The sequence below is a fragment of the Centruroides sculpturatus genome, unplaced genomic scaffold (genome assembly GCF_000671375.1).
Source record: "Centruroides sculpturatus isolate CEXI.00-Female unplaced genomic scaffold, Cexi_2.0 scaffold2058, whole genome shotgun sequence".
NCBI classification, from domain to species: domain Eukaryota; kingdom Metazoa; phylum Arthropoda; class Arachnida; order Scorpiones; family Buthidae; genus Centruroides; species Centruroides sculpturatus.
In genome coordinates, this window is record NW_019386263.1 from 7,041 (window position 1) to 25,533 (window position 18,493).

Consider the following 18,493-nt stretch of genomic DNA (forward strand, 5'->3'; position numbering starts at 1 on the left):
CTTACTGGACGTTTACGTCCGGGGTCGCATCTTTTGTTAGCCACAGAACCCGTTAACTGAAACTTTTGAACCAACTCCAGAACGTATTTTGCATTACAATATTTGTTTGGATAGCGTTGATTAAATAAATTTGCAGTAAGATAAGCATTCTCGCGATTTCTGAAATGAAGAGTTACTATTTCTACCCTTTCAGCAATTGTGTAAACCATAACGATTATGTTGTACAAAATTCATAATAAACAAATAATAATCTTAAATTCTGATTGAATCATTAAGTGGTCGAGCTTAATGCGAACACTACAAAAAAGAACATCTGGAAACAGATAACACATTATCAGCCTTAATTTTATATTTTTTCCTTGCATATGCGGTCCAGCTTCAAAGGTTTTTTTGTTTGTTAATAGTTTGTGTTACTTTTCTTCCGAAATAAATGTTTGTTTAGTTAATAAAAAATGAATGAATTTTTAAAATTTTTTGTTGTCTGTTGTATTCAGAATCGCAAAAACTTTATTGCAGAAGATGTCCCCCTTGAGAATAACATGATCTGTCCGAGCGATTTGCTTGGACAAACACGATAACTCTGTCGTTTCGTTTTCGTTGGCCCACCCTGTATAAAGCCAGACAAGTCATGTAGCACTTTTAGGCTAAAAAGTAAATGTTACACACTGACCAAAAAGTCCAGATTTAAATATCATATAAAATATCTAGCATCTTTTAGAAGTGCAGATATACCAAGGTCAGCAGTACAAAAATCATGAACTATTGATGCCATTAATCAAGCTGCTACCAATTTCAACAAAACTGTGATCAAGAACCTACAGTATATATCAATATATCCATACCAAACAACTTTGGGTGGCAGCAAAGTGGGAGGTCAGATACAGTGAAAAACGAAATGTATATTTCTATTCTGGACATGTGCTTGAATCTTTGGTGGTAGACATTATGTTCATGTTAAAATCTTAACTTTAATAAAAACCGTGTAACCATCTCACAGTGGCGTGCTGTGACATTTGATGATAGGGAAGCTGTGTTTCTGTAAGAAGCCGACATCCAGGGGCAATCAGTCAATTGCGCATCAGTGATGGTCTAGGTTGCATTCGTATCGTTTATTCGATAAGCCAGTAAAAACCGTAGACTTCTCTAAATGCATTTTTAATATCACAATTACATTCCGAATCGCTAGCCAGGATATAAGGCCTACAATTAAAAATAAAATAATAACTTACTCGATGAAATAAAATGTGTGGTGGATGTACCGGTACATACCTGGTACAAAATATTCTTCAATTGTATGAATATACTTTTAAAGAAAATTATAATTAAATATAGCTTTATAGAGAAACGTACATAAAAATAACAAAATATTTTTTACTTTTTAAATCTTAAAACAATCCACTTAGTCAAATAGCTCCCTACGAGTGGCTAATGGATGGAATCAGAGACGGTTGCCAAATTCCCAGGGTGCCGATACCGGTCAATATCAAATACCTCTTTTGTTGCATCACTAGTATATCTCAAAGGATGCGACAGGGCTGTTGTAGATTTTAAATGTTTCTCACCATAGCTGTAAAAATCTAAATATGTTAAACTTAATAGTCATTTGTTTTCTAACTAATTCGTTTTAGGACCAGGTGTCCACGGAAATTTCCAAAATTTACAACTTTTTTGGACACACTCATTGAACTGGAAAATTTTCTGTCTATTACATTAATAAATCAGTCTCCACTGTACTTGGCTAGAGATAGTTCGGTTAAGCTTTTGTTTAAGTAAAATTTCGGCTCTCATCAGGGTTTTGTTTGTCCCAAATTCCCTAATCGCTTGATTATTTACTTAAGTAGAAATAAGTCGAAACCAGTTAATTTGTACTCTAATATTTGTAGTCTCGGGAAAAAAGTGGAAAGAAATTTTTATGACAAACGGATACATAAATCGTAAATTTAAGGAAAATAAATTCTAGAGCTTTTTCTGTACCTCGTGCATCTCTCTCATTCATTAAATTTAGTTGTAAATGACGCTGTCAAAGTAACGGTTAATTTTTTTAACATTATACAAGAATTGTACACTTTTTTTTCTAAATCCCGTTAAAGATGGGACATACGAAATCGTAATATCACTGGTTTAACATTGAAATCCGTGAGTAATATAAAATCGGAGAGCGGAATAAATATATCAAATATTTTAACGGATTTTTTTAAACTCCTGTCAACTATACTGAACTATCGTAAAAACATGCCAGTAAATTCTTATCGGTTGGATTAAGTTATAAATCTACTCGCGATTCACGTAATCGGGCGAGGGCGGCCAAATATCTAGTGGGCAGGCGGCAAACAGCCCAGAACCAGTCCTGGATAGAATTGGATGCAGTATACATGTAGCATCCACCGAAGGTCCTAGGCTTCCACCGGATAAACCGGGTCAGGTTGGTGCTCTCTAAAGGACATTCGCGAATCTGGCTTTTTGGACGCTGACGATACAGCGCTTCCACTCTGCCACCAATATTCGAGTATACAATAGCGATCTTATCTTTTTTTCACGTGTAGTATATAAATTTGTAATAAGATACGTAATGCGGTTATAATAAAATATTGTGCGATTATTTTTATATACCGTATATATATTTTTAATCCTTTATAATTTTAATTATTTAATTGCTCCTTCCTCGGCATATTGTGAAATTTCTGATAGTTGGATAATAAACTGTTTTATTGTAATTTGTCTTTTTAAATTATTTTGAGTTGATATTAAAATTTGTAAAATAGATCGGTAAAATAGGCGAATTTCCTCCTACAACTTCGGTTGTTGTTCGGGATACAGTTAAGATTTTAACAAAGTTCGAGCGAATACGTAATTAGCAAAAAACAAAAAATTGAAATAAAGTGATGAAACAAAAATTATTACAAATATCGTAAATAACAGTTTACAAATGCATATATAGAGATATTTTTTGAAGGAGAGGAAATGGTCTTCGTAATTTGAAATCGATCGAACGCACTGTGCGCGAATGCTCGTGTAAACGCGCGCCATCTATCGTAGGGTAAATGCCAGAAAACTTCGCGGGAGTATTAAAAAACTTCCCAAAGCTTCACAACAATCGGATAAACGGTGTGGTAATGCATAAAGGACAGACACACACACATACATTCATTTTTATATATATAAATCAAATGCCTCATTGCAGAAATTCTTAAGCATCTCTTAATAATTTTCTTTTTTTAAATTATCACGTTTTTTCTGAACGTAAAACAGTGGTGTAAAGAATTCTATCAATTTCAAAGTTTAAGTAGGAACAAATTAAAAAATATATTCTATTCTCGAAAAATAAAACATAAAATAATAGGAAATTTGATAAAAATAAATTACAAATATTTATTTATTTAGCATTCTGGTACAAAGACCCTGATGCGGGGATAGAACAAAACAAAAGTATAAATAACTTTACAAAATAATTTAAACATATTTCACAGATATATCCATCAATTGCAGTAACATAATATATTAATAGAAAATTACACAATTCATAAATCATTCTAAATCAAATTCAACAAAAAACTTAAAGAACTACATGGGAGAACTATCCGAAACAAATTAACAACCAACTAGGTTAAAACTTACCTAGAAAAATAAAAAAACAACAGTTTATATCAATCTTTCAAAAAAAAAAAAAATCGGATAGTCTCCCAAGCAACCACAGGTTAAATAACAGGCAGACCACGCCCCGAAACGAAATTTACATAAAATAACCGCCACTTTCGCTTTAAGCCTAAAAATAAGAGAGAGAAAAGTATTATAAACATTATGAAAAAAACAATTTAATTAACCTTCTTTATAAAAGTAAATACAGTCGACCTCCCTTTAACGCGGTAGATACGTTCCGCTTTATAAGAATTTCGCGTTGTAGGAATCCTTAAATACATGAGCCAATCACAGCCCGGCACGTTTGCAGTTTACGGACTACGGCTGTTTGAAAGGTTTTCTTCCATAAAATTAATCGATTCTAGATTAATTCGACTCAATATTTCCAAAATACGTATAATTTTTTGGGAATAATCCGTATAAACTATACTATAAACAAAAAATTGTAGGATTACTTACCGAGTGTGCACCGTTCGACGTCGCCATTGCTTAAACTTGTTTTCGTCGCGGAGCAGCACACCNAGACCCATTTTGCATAGAAGTTAGTCGGCGTTTGACAGGTGCGTCAACATCACAAGAACAAAGTCAGAGCCCCGAGAGTAAAGAATTTTATTTAGATGCAGAGCAGACGTTATATCATAGAAAGTCAAACCCTGACAGAAATGAAATCTGGGACAGATTAGTAGTGCCCAAAAACATGGTCGAATATGTCTTGAAGATGTTTCATGACATCCCTAGTTCAGGACACTTGGGAGCAAAAAAATTAAAGAAAAAGTTGCAGACGCAATTCTATTGGACAGACATGAACAAAGACATAGATCATTACTGTCAGTCATGCCAGGAGTGTAGTATGCGAAGACGACCTTTGCAAGGACATCAGGCACCCTTACAGATTTTTCCTAGGATTACTAAGGTATTCGAGAGGACGGCCCTTGATATTCAAGGCCCCTTTCCAACTACCCACAATGGCAATAAATATTTATTAGTCTTCGTGGATCACTTTTCTCGTTGGGCCGAGGCAGTGCCATTGCCCGACGTAACCGCAGAAACGGTCGCTAGAGCATTTGTCACGCAAGTAATCTTAAGACACTCTGTTCCTAAGCAGCTACTAACCGATCGAGGCGCGAATTTCACGTCAAAGATGATGCGGGAGGTTTGCGAACTTTTGCGGATAGAGAGACTGCTCACCACCGCTTACCATCCACAATGCAATGGGATGGTGGAGCGATTAAATAAAACTTTGGTAGATATTTTGACGCATTACACAGATGTAGACCAACGCAATTGGGACGAGATGGTCCTGTTTGCACTTTTCACATATAACACCACTGTGCATTCTAGCACAAATGAGACACCTTACTATTTAGTGTATGGGAGAGATCCCGTGTTTCCATTCGATGTGGTCACCGAACCTAGCCGACCTAGTTACGATGTTAGTGAGAACTATGCGAGTGAACTGAGGTCGAGGTTAGCTTTAGCGCATAGATTAGCGCAGGAACATGCGGAGAAAGCAGCGCAGGACAGAAAGGTGTACCATGATCGCAAAAATAAACCCCATAAGTTTTTACTAGGCGACCGAGTATTTGTGACGGAAGTAGTAGTCCCTACAAGGTTAAAAAGGAAGTTAGCACCTAGATGGCAGGGACCGTATAGGATAATAGCGGAGACCAGTCCAGTCGACTTCGTCGTCCAACATATCCTTACGGGAAAGAAGTTACACACACATGCAAATAGAATGAAACCTGCTGTCGCGCGAATGGAATTCAAATCCTTCGCCACCGACGAGCTTAGTCCTGAGACGGAGAAAGCTGAAACGTCAACATCGGGACAACCCGTACCCGATATCATAGACCCCTGGGATGAATTCATCCTAAATTCGATACAACCCGATCAGGCAGAGTCAGCGGAAACTGTAGAAATTAGTCAGCACGCGACCGCGACTCAACCGTCTCACAGATACGCTTTGAGAAGTCAGGGACCCGCAGACGAATATCCTTGGGTACTGCCCAAAACACATAAGCTCGGGCAAACGGTTGAACCTCTCCACCGGAACACAGATGAGGGAGGCGCGTCAACGTCCCAAAATCATGATCAGGAGCGCTTGCCGCCGCCTACACCCGTCGGGTTATTTACCCAATGTAAATGGTGAGCTCTTCGGAGGGGAGAGGTCACCANGAGGGAGGCGCGTCAACGTCCCAAAATCATGATCAGGAGCGCTTGCCGCCGCCTACACCCGTCGGGTTATTTACCCAATGTAAATGGTGAGCTCTTCGGAGGGGAGAGGTCACCATGCGAAACGGGGAATGTGTAAAATCTAAACCTGTCGATAAAGTACGGTGGTCGTGAAACGGAACTAATGTTTGTAATTACTTTTCATTTTAGATTATGAATGTAAACCTGATGGCGATCCAGGTTGTGGTGATCGCCCTGACCCTCGCTGCGGAAATTTCCATGATTGTGCCACCTTTGACAAAGGGGATAATATTCCTCCCTCAGGGAAATTTTCTTATGACTACCAGCCAATGGACGATCGCGATAGAAATTTCGTTTGAGGAGTACGATAAACATATCATCGATTTACGATACCAGTTGGATGCCCTTTCACCTATTATTAGAAAGGCCATACGGGATAAGGAAGACCCTCTAAGACCCTTATGGACGTTGGCCGAGGTAGAATTGGACAATATAAATCGGGAAATGGGGGAGTATGAAAAGGAGTATAAGGACTTGAAAGCTACGGTTACAGCTTCCGCTAATCCTCGCACAAAACGGGGACTGATAAATGTAGGAGGGAAAATACTAAAGTTTTTATTTGGAACCGCCACCTCGGAAGAAATTGAGGAGGCGAACAAGAAGATCGACGACCTGGTAACAAACCAGAAAAAGATAGTTCACATTTTGGAGGCCCAAACGACGGTGTTAAATCAGACGCTACAAGCCGTGAAGGACAACAGAAAATACATAGATATGATGATACGAAGGCAAAGCTATTTAGATAAAACCCTTCAGACCTTTAGTTATACGTTCTTTGTTAGTACGGCGCTTAGGGGCGTGGAAGGCGCTTTGGCCGAATTTAGGTCAAGCATAACCGATTTGCGACAGGCCATAGAGATGCTGGAGCAGGACCGGCTCAGTTCCTACTTCCTGTCCAAATCCCAATTATTACAAGTGCTAGGGGAAGTCACTAAACAACTTCCTAGCGGGATATCCTTAGTGGAACCGATAACGGAGGACAATGTTTTTAAGTATTATCAGTGGATGACAACAACGGCGGTGGCTCTGCCCCACACGCTTCGAATCTTCGCTAGGTTCCCTCTGATGACACCAGAAGGTTATTTTGACGTATACGAGGTCGTGAAGTTTCCAGCATATTTCCCTCTAGTACAAGCCTTCGCCTATTACCAGGTGGAGTACCCGTACCTCGCTTTGTCTAAAGATCGCCAGTTGTATATGTTATTGGACTCGCATGACCTTAGGAAATGTCGAGGAGGATTGACCAACATTTGTTCTCCAGAAGTAGCAGTTTGGCGACTCCCGTACCACGCGTGCGAGTACGCTCTGTTTATGGCCGACGAACCGAACGTCGATCGCTTGTGCAGGAGAAAGGTGTTGAGTTTCCCGAAACCTATGTTTCGACGGATAGATGAGAAAGGCACCTGGATATATTCAACCCCGGCTCCTTTGAATTTAGTGGTGGAGTGTGGTAGATGGACCTCGACTTCCACATCTCGGATTCAAATGATAAAATTAAATAACACTGGCATATTTAGGCTACCGATGTCTTGCACGGGCCATATACCGGGAGTCAAGTTGACCTCCCACTTTCAATCAAGGCTGACTTTCAAGATCGCTATCCGAAATCCGTATGTCATTCCTGCCATTCAAAATATTTTGAACGATACGGAAACTCGGCTACTCCAACGATATATAAATGATAATGTGTCGGGGAAGTTCCCCACAACAAGGACAGCGATTGGTCATTGGAGTTAGTCGGTAGGGAGTTGCGCGATATATCAAAGGATATCGAAACCGTCCGAACCGACGTTTTTCGAGACTCCCATGCCTTGTTTGAACCTAATCGACCCGGGCTTTATATCGCATTAGTCGCTATGGGAATGATAATTCCTGCCTTAGGGGTGATAGTGTGGAAGTGTCGGAGACAAAGGCGTAGGCGGGGAGGCTTCCTGAGGGGAAGGCCAACAAGCACCCCCAGACGGTCTCGAAATAAGGAAGTTATGCCGGTGGAAGCCATAGAACTTATGCCAGTAAAAACAGACGTTGTGAAGGAATTTCGAAGAGAACCCACAGCAAATACCATCGCGGCGCCCCCTACGCCGTATCCGGAGCAAGAAACAAAAAGGGGAATAGAAACCTTACCATCACAACTACGATGGCTATAAAAAGAGCGAAAAAAAAAAAAAAAACGAACTGCGGGGAAGAGAGGTGAACGGCTTAAATGGCTCGCTACTATATTTTGTTTTTCTTTTTTTTGTAGAATTCTTCCAAAATCAGAAGGAAAAGAGATGGAAGAGAGTCTATTGAAGGTAACAACCGTGAGGAAGAGAAGACACCCGCCTCTCCTACGACCTTAAACGAGGATCCAACGATTATCTCCTTGATGGAGTGTCCAGTGTGTTACGAGAACTTGGCGGCCCCCATTTTTCAATGCATGGCCGGTCATCTCCTGTGCGGCAGTTGCAGGGGACGAGTACATCAGTGTCCCACTTGTCGGGGATATCTCGGGGAGTTAAGAAACCTCGCAATGGAGAAGATGGCGGAGGCTATAGCTCTTCCCTGCCGGTTTAAGGATAATGGCTGCCAAGTTGTACAGAAATTGCAAAAGCGAAAGATTCATGAACAGCATTGTCTGTACCGGACATGTGAGTGCCCTTCCTTGGATCCAACTTGCTCCTGGGAAGGGGCGTTCCAGTCCTTAGTGGAGCATCTCCGTGACCGTCATAGTTCGATGGTCTCGGTGAAAGCCGGGTCCATAAAATTATCGCTAGTGGGCCTGGATTCGACTCATCCCTTGTCGTGGGCTACTCGGATGACTTGTCACGGACATGAATTTGTTATCCAGGTCAAGAAAAGTGAGACGGAGGGTAACCGTGGCCGTATAAGTCTCCTCATTCGCTTTGTGGGAAGCAAAAAGGGAGCGAGCCGGTTTCGAAGTTTCCTCTTAGTAGGAGGAAAAGGAAAGGCTCTAGCATGGAATTCAGCTCCCAAAAGTGTCATGGAGGAGACGAGAAAAATTATAGAGGAGGAAGAATGTTTAACAGTGTCCACCAAATTTGCGAGTCAACTTATAATAAGCCAAACCTTAAGTATTGTGGTCTCCGTGGAACCCATTGGTTCCTAAACTGTCCAAGGGACCCTTTTCCAAGGGACCGAGGACAAGAAAAAAAAAAAAGAAATAAAGAAAAATAAAATAAAGGGGAGAAGAAAAAGTAATTATTTGTTTTTTTTTGGCTTTCATATAGAATGGCAGGGAGAGCCCGACGCGGACAATCCAGAGATAGAATGCCGCGAATGGTCGTCACGGAACCCGCGTGGGACGACGATTGGGAGATACCCCATACCATTCTCTCTGGAACGGGCGAATGGGAAGAATCCTTCAACATACCCGCTAACGTGGAAGCGATAAAGCAAGCCCTCCAAAAGACCCGGCAGGTTAATGAAGAAACTGACCAAACACCCGAATTTATGATACTACCCTGGCAAATGGACGTCCCGACTACATTGAAGGAAGAAATTCTACAACTGAATCGAGAAACCGCTCGCCGCGTAGAAGAAGGAGAGGGAGAGAGCGATAAAATGGGCCTCGCCCGGGGAGAACAAGCAGATCAGGAAGAGAAACCTTTAGACCAGCCCACCGCTGAAACAACAGCCGAACCTGGCGCAATGGCGCCTCGGTCAGAGGCTGTGGGGGAGCTCCACGCTTCAAGTGCTGAGCGAGGTGGGCGGAGGAGAAATAATGGATTCGGAAGCTGGTCGGAAACGTCTTTGGAAGAGCGGAGGTGGGCAAGAGGAAGGGCTAGGTCCTTCCCTCCGCGACCTCCCAATGTCCGGAGATAAAATGAAAAAAAAAAAGGAGGGGTACCTTTACTCTCCAAGCTCCTAGGACACGCCAGTCAAGAGAAAAATCGTTACTAGGGGAAAAAAAAGGAGGGCAAGAAACTAGAGAATGTAATCATCGTAAGGGGAAAATATTTTAAGTAGTTAGTAAAATTGTAGTTGTTAGACAGAATCTAGTTCTCCTATGGGCTCTGGTGACGTGAAGCACCCGCCACTTTAGGGTGGAAGGGAATGTAACTACATCTAAGAGTGTGAAATATTCTAGTTGTACCTGCTAATTGGGTGAAACATTGTGATCACTAGAGACGGTAGATAGGAGAATATAAATATATATTATGGGATTTTTTCTGTTAAATTTTTGGTTTAATAAATGTAATCCTTGCCACGACCACCGTCTTCTCTTGTTGAATGTGACGCGACACCTTGCGGCTCGATGGTCACGCGATTGTGAGCTAGCAGTTCATTATCCGATCCCGGGTGGACCTCTCCGTTGGAGGGGACGGCCCCAAGGCACCAAGGCAACAGTTAAAATGTAGCATCAGGTGGCTACATTTTAAACAAAAGGGGGGTGCCCTGTGAGGACCCAAACGGGGTCCGAAAGCAGGCCAATAACGACTTTTTAAATGAGTCAAGTTTCGNATATTTTGTATAAGAGTCGTTACTTCAAACTTAAAACTTTCAATTTCACTTGTGAATTCGTACTTTTTAAAATCTTTGCTATATTTAATAGCGAGATCTGCAGCTGATTTTTTTTTAAATCAGCAACACTCGTGTATCGTAAAGAAGAGCCATAGAGAAAGCAAAAATCAGCCCTTTTTAGTAGCATTTTAAAGACCACGGGGGCCCCTTCGAGGCCGCATAGTTCGTTTACCGCTTAATCCACCGTTGAGGTATACAACACATATGCGTATCACTATAAAGCAAAAAGTTATGTCAGAATTTCTGCACGCCTTTTACAACCTCGAGACTAAGATTTTATTCGAGAGTTACTACGTTTTCTATTTAGCAATTTAGCAATTAAAAAATCCCCAGGTAGATTTATTTTTCTTACAAAATGTTACATTTACAGATTTATAGCTCTGCACACTGTAGAAAAATCTAGAAATACAGTTTTGTATATCGTAATAATATTAGTCGTCGCCAGAGAGCTCTATAAAGTAGAGAAAAAGCTATAAATTTAAATTTCTCAAAAAATAAATACACAAAATTTCAAAAGTCGCTACTTTTGGCTAATTTGTCTGCGGTCTCCACTATCTCCCTACGTCCCTCTAAAAGTCGCCACGGTTGGGAACACTGGTGAGCAGACATCTAGGGTCTAAATAAGGCAAAATGTAATCGCCGATAAAAAGGAGGAAAAATTTAAGATTTAAAACTGTAATTTCTTGTGAACACCAGTTTGGGCCCCCTTCCAAGTGGGCCCTGTGCGAATGCCCCTGTGGCACCTGCCTAGTTACGGCTCTGACCAGAAACCCCAGCGCCACTAATCGTTGCAATTACTGCCCGACCAAGAAAGATGACGTTAAACACCGCTTGGATGCCTGCCTCCAGGGCCGCCGTAAGCGGGCGTGCAAGGCGTGCACCGCACGCGGGCGGCACGTCCAGGGGGCGGAAAAGAGCCTTTCTGGCAAGCTCAGCATAGGTAATCGTAGTTAAACAGGGGGCGGCATAATCGGTATTGCACACGGGCGTTCAAACAGCTAGCGGCGCCCCTGCCTGCCGCATTTTTGATACTGCTCGAATCTCCATCATACAGACTTCCGCCTCTACCAATCATCACATTAAAACCATTAGCGAGTGCCTAGCCCACCTTTAGCATGTGTTCAAGTCATAACAGATTTCTTCCGCGCCTATACCAGGATTTACACATTGTAAGTGCCCATGTTAGATATTCACATCCCATATGATCTTTCCCGGGACGACATAGTTTCGCAACAGACGCAATCATGGTTTCTCCGGGTCCGAAAAAAAACGGGGCGAAATTGTCATATATGACGCCTAACCATCCCGCCAGAGGGCGGGCAAGCAATAAAGCAATTTAAAAAAATAATATTTATTCATATTAATTTATACATATGTGAATATTTTAATATTTATCAATAATAAACTTACATCATAAAAATTTATTTACGCTTAAACACTTGAAGTTTTTATTTTATATCAAAAATGTACCAATAAGCTTTCGAGTCGATCGGTGATGCCGAAAATGCGCGGGAAGTTCTAAGTATTCACGTGTTTTGTGGCGCGCAAATTGAATTCGGGAAGCTACTATCAATTAGTCGACGTTAAGATTAAGAGAATGGCTCGTACTAAAGCCGATAGTTGTTCTAGGAAAGGTAAAATTAGTTTTTATAATTAATTTATGTTTTATTTTTATAAATTGTTTAGATTTTAATGAACTTGTTTCTGTAATTTCTAATTTTGGTGTATCCTAATTTAGCAGGGTGGTGATTATTGTGGCATTGTCTCTGAAAGGTTCATTGTGGAATTGCCTTTCTGGCCTCGAGCAAGATAATTTTTGTCGATTTTTACCTTAGTTTTTACGGTATTAAATTATCGGTTGTTTTTGAACATTGATATAGATTTTTATTTAGGAAAAAATCAATTATAAACTTTGCATTTTTTTTTAAAGACAATAAATAAGTAAGCATATTATAAGAAATTTTGATGGAGGGTTTTGTATATGTATGTTAGTAAAAGAACAATAACTTGATTATTATGCAAGACTTGCAACATTGCATATTGAACAAGGTAAATTATCTAGGAAGAATGTTCTCATGCACTCAAATATCACACTTATCACTGGCAAATGTGATCACACATTGGATGTAATAATGTTTTTTGTCTATGCATAGCAATGAGTTTGAGAAAGGAAGAAAGTAGAGCTGTTTTGCTTTTTGAGTGCAGAGGGAGTAGGATAATCTGAAATTTGTTGACAGATACCTGCAATATATGGTGTGAATAGCATATTGCTGACAACTATTATGAACTGTAGTAGGGCTTTTGAAAAGGGCAAACTTTGTTGGTGGACAAGACTTGGACATATCAACTGATGAAATGATTAAAAGTGATACCATTTGAAATTGTTCAAAAATCATTTAGGTATATCATTTTTGTAATAGTTTCTGACTGATTCAAATGATACTAAGTGCATTTCTAAACAGTTTTATAGAAGTCAAATTGGGCCATCCATTAAGTGTTCAGTTTAAGGTGGTGTTGTAGAAAGTACATTATTACACACAACAAGGAGGGTGTGGTCAAAGTGGCTTAAAAACTTTACATGAATGGCTGCAATCTTTAACAATAAAAATTATTTTTGAAATATTTTCAAAGGCTTCTGAATGTCAATTGCAACATATCATTTGACATTAGTTGATATCAAATATTAAAAAATCAAAAATGCACAAAACATTTTAACAGGTGAGAGAACAAGTATTATTTGATGTCAAGTGTTGTCATATCATTTGAAATCATCTATCAACACATGCTTTTACATTTTTTTCTGTAAAATCTGATATTTTCATTTTCTTGCATTTTTCTAAGGAATCTTTAAAAGAAGTTTAATCCTTTTATGTAGTAACTTTTAATTTAATCTATAAAATCCAAATACTGCGACAGTTTTTCAGGTTCATTTCAAGCACCAACATTGTCAATGGTGACACCTGATTTATAGGAAAAATGGAACAGGAAGCTAGGACAAGGAAGAAAAATTGTACAATCAGTGTTGATTAAAGAAAACTGGGCAAAAGGCACAAAACAACAATAAAAATTTTGATATTCTAAAATCTGTGGGCGAATTTGAGACATGCATGCTTGCTTGAATGGAAAAATATTGATCGATGATTGTGCTTAAAAATTGTGACATTTTGTATGAGGATGTCTCCAATTATTTGATCTTGAATTTCATTATGAATATAGACTATGAAAGTAAAGCTCATTGAGCCTTTTTCTAACAAAAAATTTAATCTTTTAGCAGTTGCAGCAAAGGCTCCAAGGAAGGTGATGAGTTCTGGTGCATCTACTTCAAAAGTAAAATCAAGTATGTAAATTTAAATGATAATTTTACAGAATGATGAAAAACAGATTACTAAATAAAAAAAATTTTCAGACAAATCATCTGGACGTTCTCCCGGAAATCGTTATTGTCCGAGACCCACTCCTCCTTGGCAGAAAGAAATTAGTAGATTTTTAGTGAAGTCTCCAAGAGATTCAGATGAACAGGATAATTCGGAGATTTCAAGCAGTTCCTCAGCAACAGAGTGTTTTAGGTAATTATGCAAAATTTCATAAAATGTTATTAAGTTATCAGTGATTAACTTATCTTTTGTTGCAATGATGCTATATTTTCTTGATTCTAAGATGCACCATGAATCAGAGATACAATTTGAATTTTTTTTTTTATAAAGGAAAAATCTTTAAATAATTAAGTTTTGTTAAGTAACATGTTAAAAAAACAATACAAATTCCATGAAATGGGTGTTTGGTGTTACTCTTTTCGTGCATTATAATGTCTTGAAGCATGGCCTACGATAACTGCCGACTATACCAATTTCTTCCCAATGCTAACTGTCAGGCTTGTTTCCACAAGTGATCACATGATGGCATTCACAGTTCAACTCTTAATCTAAATTTAATGATAAAGTTTTATGGAAATCTTGCAAATGTTTTAATTTTAAGAAACTCTACTACATATGTGGTGCAGGAATTTTGCATCTTAAGAAAAACGTACTTTATTTTAAAGCTATATTAAAAAATTATTAGCCCGGATAGTATTTTCCATTTAATTGCAGACATTTCAATTAATTAAAATTAAGTTTTGTAAAAATTTTATAAATTTGCAGATTTTAAAACTAATTATCTACAAATTATGTAGCCTGAATATGATCTATTTTTAAGTCAAAAGTACTGTATTAGCATTATTAAATTTATGCTGGTTATATGATGATTTCATAATTTAAATATAAATGTATTAAATAGAGGATTTTATTTATTTAAGTAAAAATAAATGCAAAGATCCTCAGTTTGTGCTTTCATTCATTTTTTGGCAATTTAAAATTTATATTGGAAGTGATAAAAACCAATAATGTATTGTAATCTAGCAATAAGATCTTATTTATAATAAGAAAGTAATAAAAGAAAAAAGTTTAATCAGTGAAATGTCCATTATTTAAAGGTATAATTTCCATATTTCTTGTGGGTTTACTTTTTGCTTGCTTATTTTGCCTGTAATAGTTAACTAATCATGTCTCGGTAATTAATGGTAAATACTGAATTGAATTTCTAAAAAGTAATTCTACGCAACAGTTCTTTTCTATGTTTCGTCACACCCAATTGGTGAATTTTTCATTATGTGGCTGCATGTTGCAAAGAATCTACACAGCTTTGCTTTTCTTTAAAACATGATGCAAAGTGGAATTAATTGCATTTTAATCTTTACAAAGTAAGCATAAATGCTGGCTTTAAATACTTGAGTTCTTAAAAATCAATCCTTTTTTTTATGAGAAATAGTGACTGGATCTTGATTATTAATGATTATATGACAAATGATTAGCTTCAGATGTGTCTTCATTTTTATTTGTGACAGTATTCTGTTTTTCATTATTCATTAGTGAAAACTTCTGCATGGTCCACCTGGGACGTGACAACTTGATTTTCCTATATGAAGGACAATCAAAAACAAAAATGGTTCAGAATAGGGTCGTTATAGTGCGGGTTGTTGTTTTCTGTCCAAATTTCTTGCCTTTAGCCTTATTTTCTACCTAAATGACAGCAATTGGCATTAACAAGTAGGCAATTCAATCTAGCAATATATTTCATTAAGTGAGCTGGACAGGTAGAGAACATTTGGTATAGTGGTAGTTATCATAGGCTGCACTTAAAGGCATTTTAAGCATTAAAAAGCAGCATATAAATTAAACAAATGTTATCAGAAAAGCTTTGTAATGTGAACATTGAGCAATATACCAAAAAAACTTCTATTATTGTTGCTTAATGTACCCCACGTGGTCTACCCAATGACTGCTGGGCCATCAGTGGCCAAGCGATCTTCATATCCTGAACACTGGGAGTTTGGTCATGGGTTTGCACCTCGCTTGGACGGGTTGGCCACGTGGAGTTTTCTCCACATCTGTAACACCTAAATAGAGGCCAGTTTCCCTTAAAAAAAAATCTGGAAAGAATTCCCCTAGACAGATCACCCAAGTATTGCATTGCCATAACTTAACAAACAACAACATAGCAAACAACTCAAAGACTTCTTATTGTTTTGAATTGCAAAACATAAGGTAGGGGAAGAGTGGGAGAAATGGGACTCTTTTGGGAAAATTTGTCAAAAACATAAGCAAAGAAAAAAACTCTTGAATATTTTTCAGCTTGTTAGTTTGAACCATCTGTATCTTCTGAAAAGTATTGAAAGTTTCAATGCTAACATTTGGTAGAAAAATTTATAAGTTTTGTATACTGTGACAAGTGTCCCACTCCTTCCTAATAAAAGGGAGGAGTGGGACAGTTCATAAAAGGATAACGAATTCACACAAAATTTGTATTAAAATACTTATTTAGCAAATATAAATAGTTATTACTGATGTGTGTATCTGTACAATGTTAGTTTTTCTGAGATAGTCATACTATCAGCACAAGGTTTTACTTTAAAGTACAGTATCTTATAGTATTTTACAACAGTATTTTCTTGAAATGCTTGATTTGAGGTATTAAAAAAAATTTTATTACATGATTATAAATAAACAATTTATTCAGAATACTGTGAATCAACATTTAACTGAGAACATGATAATGAACCAACAATCACTGCAAATGTTTATTGGACATTGTATGCAAATATATTAATTTATTTTTTATAAATAGATTTCACAGTTTGTCCAAGAAGTTGTCAATATTCTTTTTATTGACGCTAGTAGTACTTTCTAAGCCAGTGGCTTCTGGTGATTGCAATGAAAGCTGTGAATGATGTCCCATAAACCCCTTGAACCAGTCATATCCTGCAGTTTTATTGAGATTCCATGCACTGGGATATGTTTTATTGAAGACAGCGGTAAACTCATATGTCAAATTTCTTACCTGCACTGTAGTGCATTTTATGAATACTTGCACTAAGCAAGTAATTTCTTAACTTTGCTTCTTCCTCCACAGAGAAAACCATTCCACAAATGATGTTAGACTAGAATACTACAGACTCCTTGTTTGAAATGCTATTAAATTTTTTTACATGTTTTGCTAGTGCTGATTTTGATAAATTCATGGCTTTTGCAACTTTCCTTATACTTCCCTTGTCACACACCATGTTCACTGCTTGAAGAATCATACTGTTGGCTGGTATTGATTTTGTTGGATCTTTCTTCTTCCATTTATGTGGCATTTTTCCTGAAAATAAAAACAGACTATAAAATTTAACACCACATCAGGAAAATTATTAGGGAGAAGTAGGAAACTGTCCCATTCCTCCCCATTATGTCCTCCCTACTGGGAGGTTTTGTATTATACTTGCTATAAATAGACATATGGTGGAAATAGCAAGAAAGTAATATAGCAAAATTGTACTATTAAAATATTCCTTTCAATTCTTGTATTAAGCATTAAAAGTTATCTTAAACATAAAATTTTAGATTACATCAGATATTGGTATTAATATTTACCTGGAGTATTGTAATGTAATTTTCTCTTCTAAAGCCTCTTCTGTTGAAACAATTTATCAGCCATTTTATAAAAAAAATACAAGTGCTGTCACTCTCACTTAGGAACAAATAATTACAATAAATAAATAGATCAGAAAATTTGAGTGTCCCACTCCTCCCAGTTTCCCATTCCTCCCTTGTCTCCCCTACCTCTAATTTTAAAAAGTGAAAGTGGGTTTAAAAAAAAGTGCATTTTAAAATTGAGAAAATACAATAAAAAACATTTATCTTTGGATTTATTTATTTATAATTTTATTTTAAAGCTTTTACAAAGCTTATTTGAATTTTGGCAAATTTTTTTTTATAGTGAACCTAATGATCTCAATGAATCTGGTCCAAGCAAAAGTTATCAAGTAATATCTGAGGAAAGCGATTAAGATTTTTTGTTTTTAACCGATATTTTAATTAATGTACATAATAAATTTTTGTTTAGATTTGAATTCTGTATAATTGAAGTTCTTTTGAACTACAGTATATAATTTCATTTTCATAATAGATCATCTGTACATTCTTAATCAGTTAAGCAACAACATATATCTCAAACTTAGACAATGAAACCAAATAAAAGCAATATGATACAGATAAATTTATTAAGAAAATTAGTTTTGTATAAATTATGACATTCATAATAAATTTTATTTCAAAATGAAGTTTTCCTGGAATATTTAAATAATTTTTTTTATTCTAAAGTTTTTAGAAATGGTACATTTAATATTTTAAACGCAAAATATGGGTATTATAAAAAAAAATGGCAAAAGTAATAATTTTGATTTTTCCATCAGTGGAAATGATGTAATTCTGGTTCTGTTTGTGACAAAAATCCTGTCCTATTTTAAACATTTCTCAACTGATGGAATATTTCAGTATTATGCATACATACTGCAGGAAGACAGTTTGAACATAAGCTTTCCATATGGTTTAGGTCAGAACTGTGCACTGATGTTACTTTTCTATTACCATAATGTGATTTTAATGAATGTATTGATGCATTATTGTGCTGTATACTCCAATCAGGACAATCAATTTCAACATCTCTTAATACTTTTTGAAACATTTTAGATGTTTAGCAAAAGTATAAATGGTAATTTCACACC

At 37.1% G+C, this 18,493-nt stretch overlaps 2 protein-coding genes across 2 annotated transcripts; both read left to right on the forward strand.

Moving 5' to 3' along the window:
- The first annotated feature begins 7,745 nt into the window (after positions 1 to 7,745).
- On the forward strand, positions 7,746 to 9,054 carry LOC111614321 (E3 ubiquitin-protein ligase SIAH1B-like). Its single transcript, XM_023355689.1, has 2 exons — positions 7,746 to 7,901; positions 8,132 to 9,054. The coding sequence occupies exons 1-2, from the start codon at positions 7,746 to 7,748 to the stop codon at positions 8,993 to 8,995; spliced, it is 1,020 nt and encodes a 339-aa protein (XP_023211457.1). The 3' UTR covers positions 8,996 to 9,054.
- Positions 9,055 to 11,892: 2,838 nt separating this feature from the next.
- Positions 11,893 to 18,013, forward strand: LOC111614320 (PCNA-associated factor-like). The gene is made up of 4 exons (XM_023355688.1): positions 11,893 to 12,044; positions 13,682 to 13,747; positions 13,817 to 13,976; positions 17,707 to 18,013. The coding sequence occupies exons 1-4, from the start codon at positions 12,008 to 12,010 to the stop codon at positions 17,774 to 17,776; spliced, it is 333 nt and encodes a 110-aa protein (XP_023211456.1). The 5' UTR covers positions 11,893 to 12,007; the 3' UTR covers positions 17,777 to 18,013.
- Positions 18,014 to 18,493: the final 480 nt, after the last annotated feature.

Excerpts from the sequence above, each read along its gene's own strand:
- LOC111614321 (XM_023355689.1), top strand. The coding sequence starts at position 7,746 with ATGGGAATGATAATTCCTGCCTTAGGGGTGATAGTGTGGAAGTGTCGG. Across the intron at positions 7,902-8,131 it reads AAGCCATAGAACTTATGCCA|AATTCTTCCAAAATCAGAAG; the intron begins GTAAAAACAGAC and ends TTTTTTTTGTAG.
- LOC111614320 (XM_023355688.1), top strand. The coding sequence starts at position 12,008 with ATGGCTCGTACTAAAGCCGATAGTTGTTCTAGGAAAG. Across the intron at positions 12,045-13,681 it reads CGATAGTTGTTCTAGGAAAG|CAGTTGCAGCAAAGGCTCCA; the intron begins GTAAAATTAGTT and ends TTAATCTTTTAG. Across the intron at positions 13,748-13,816 it reads TACTTCAAAAGTAAAATCAA|ACAAATCATCTGGACGTTCT; the intron begins GTATGTAAATTT and ends AAAAATTTTCAG.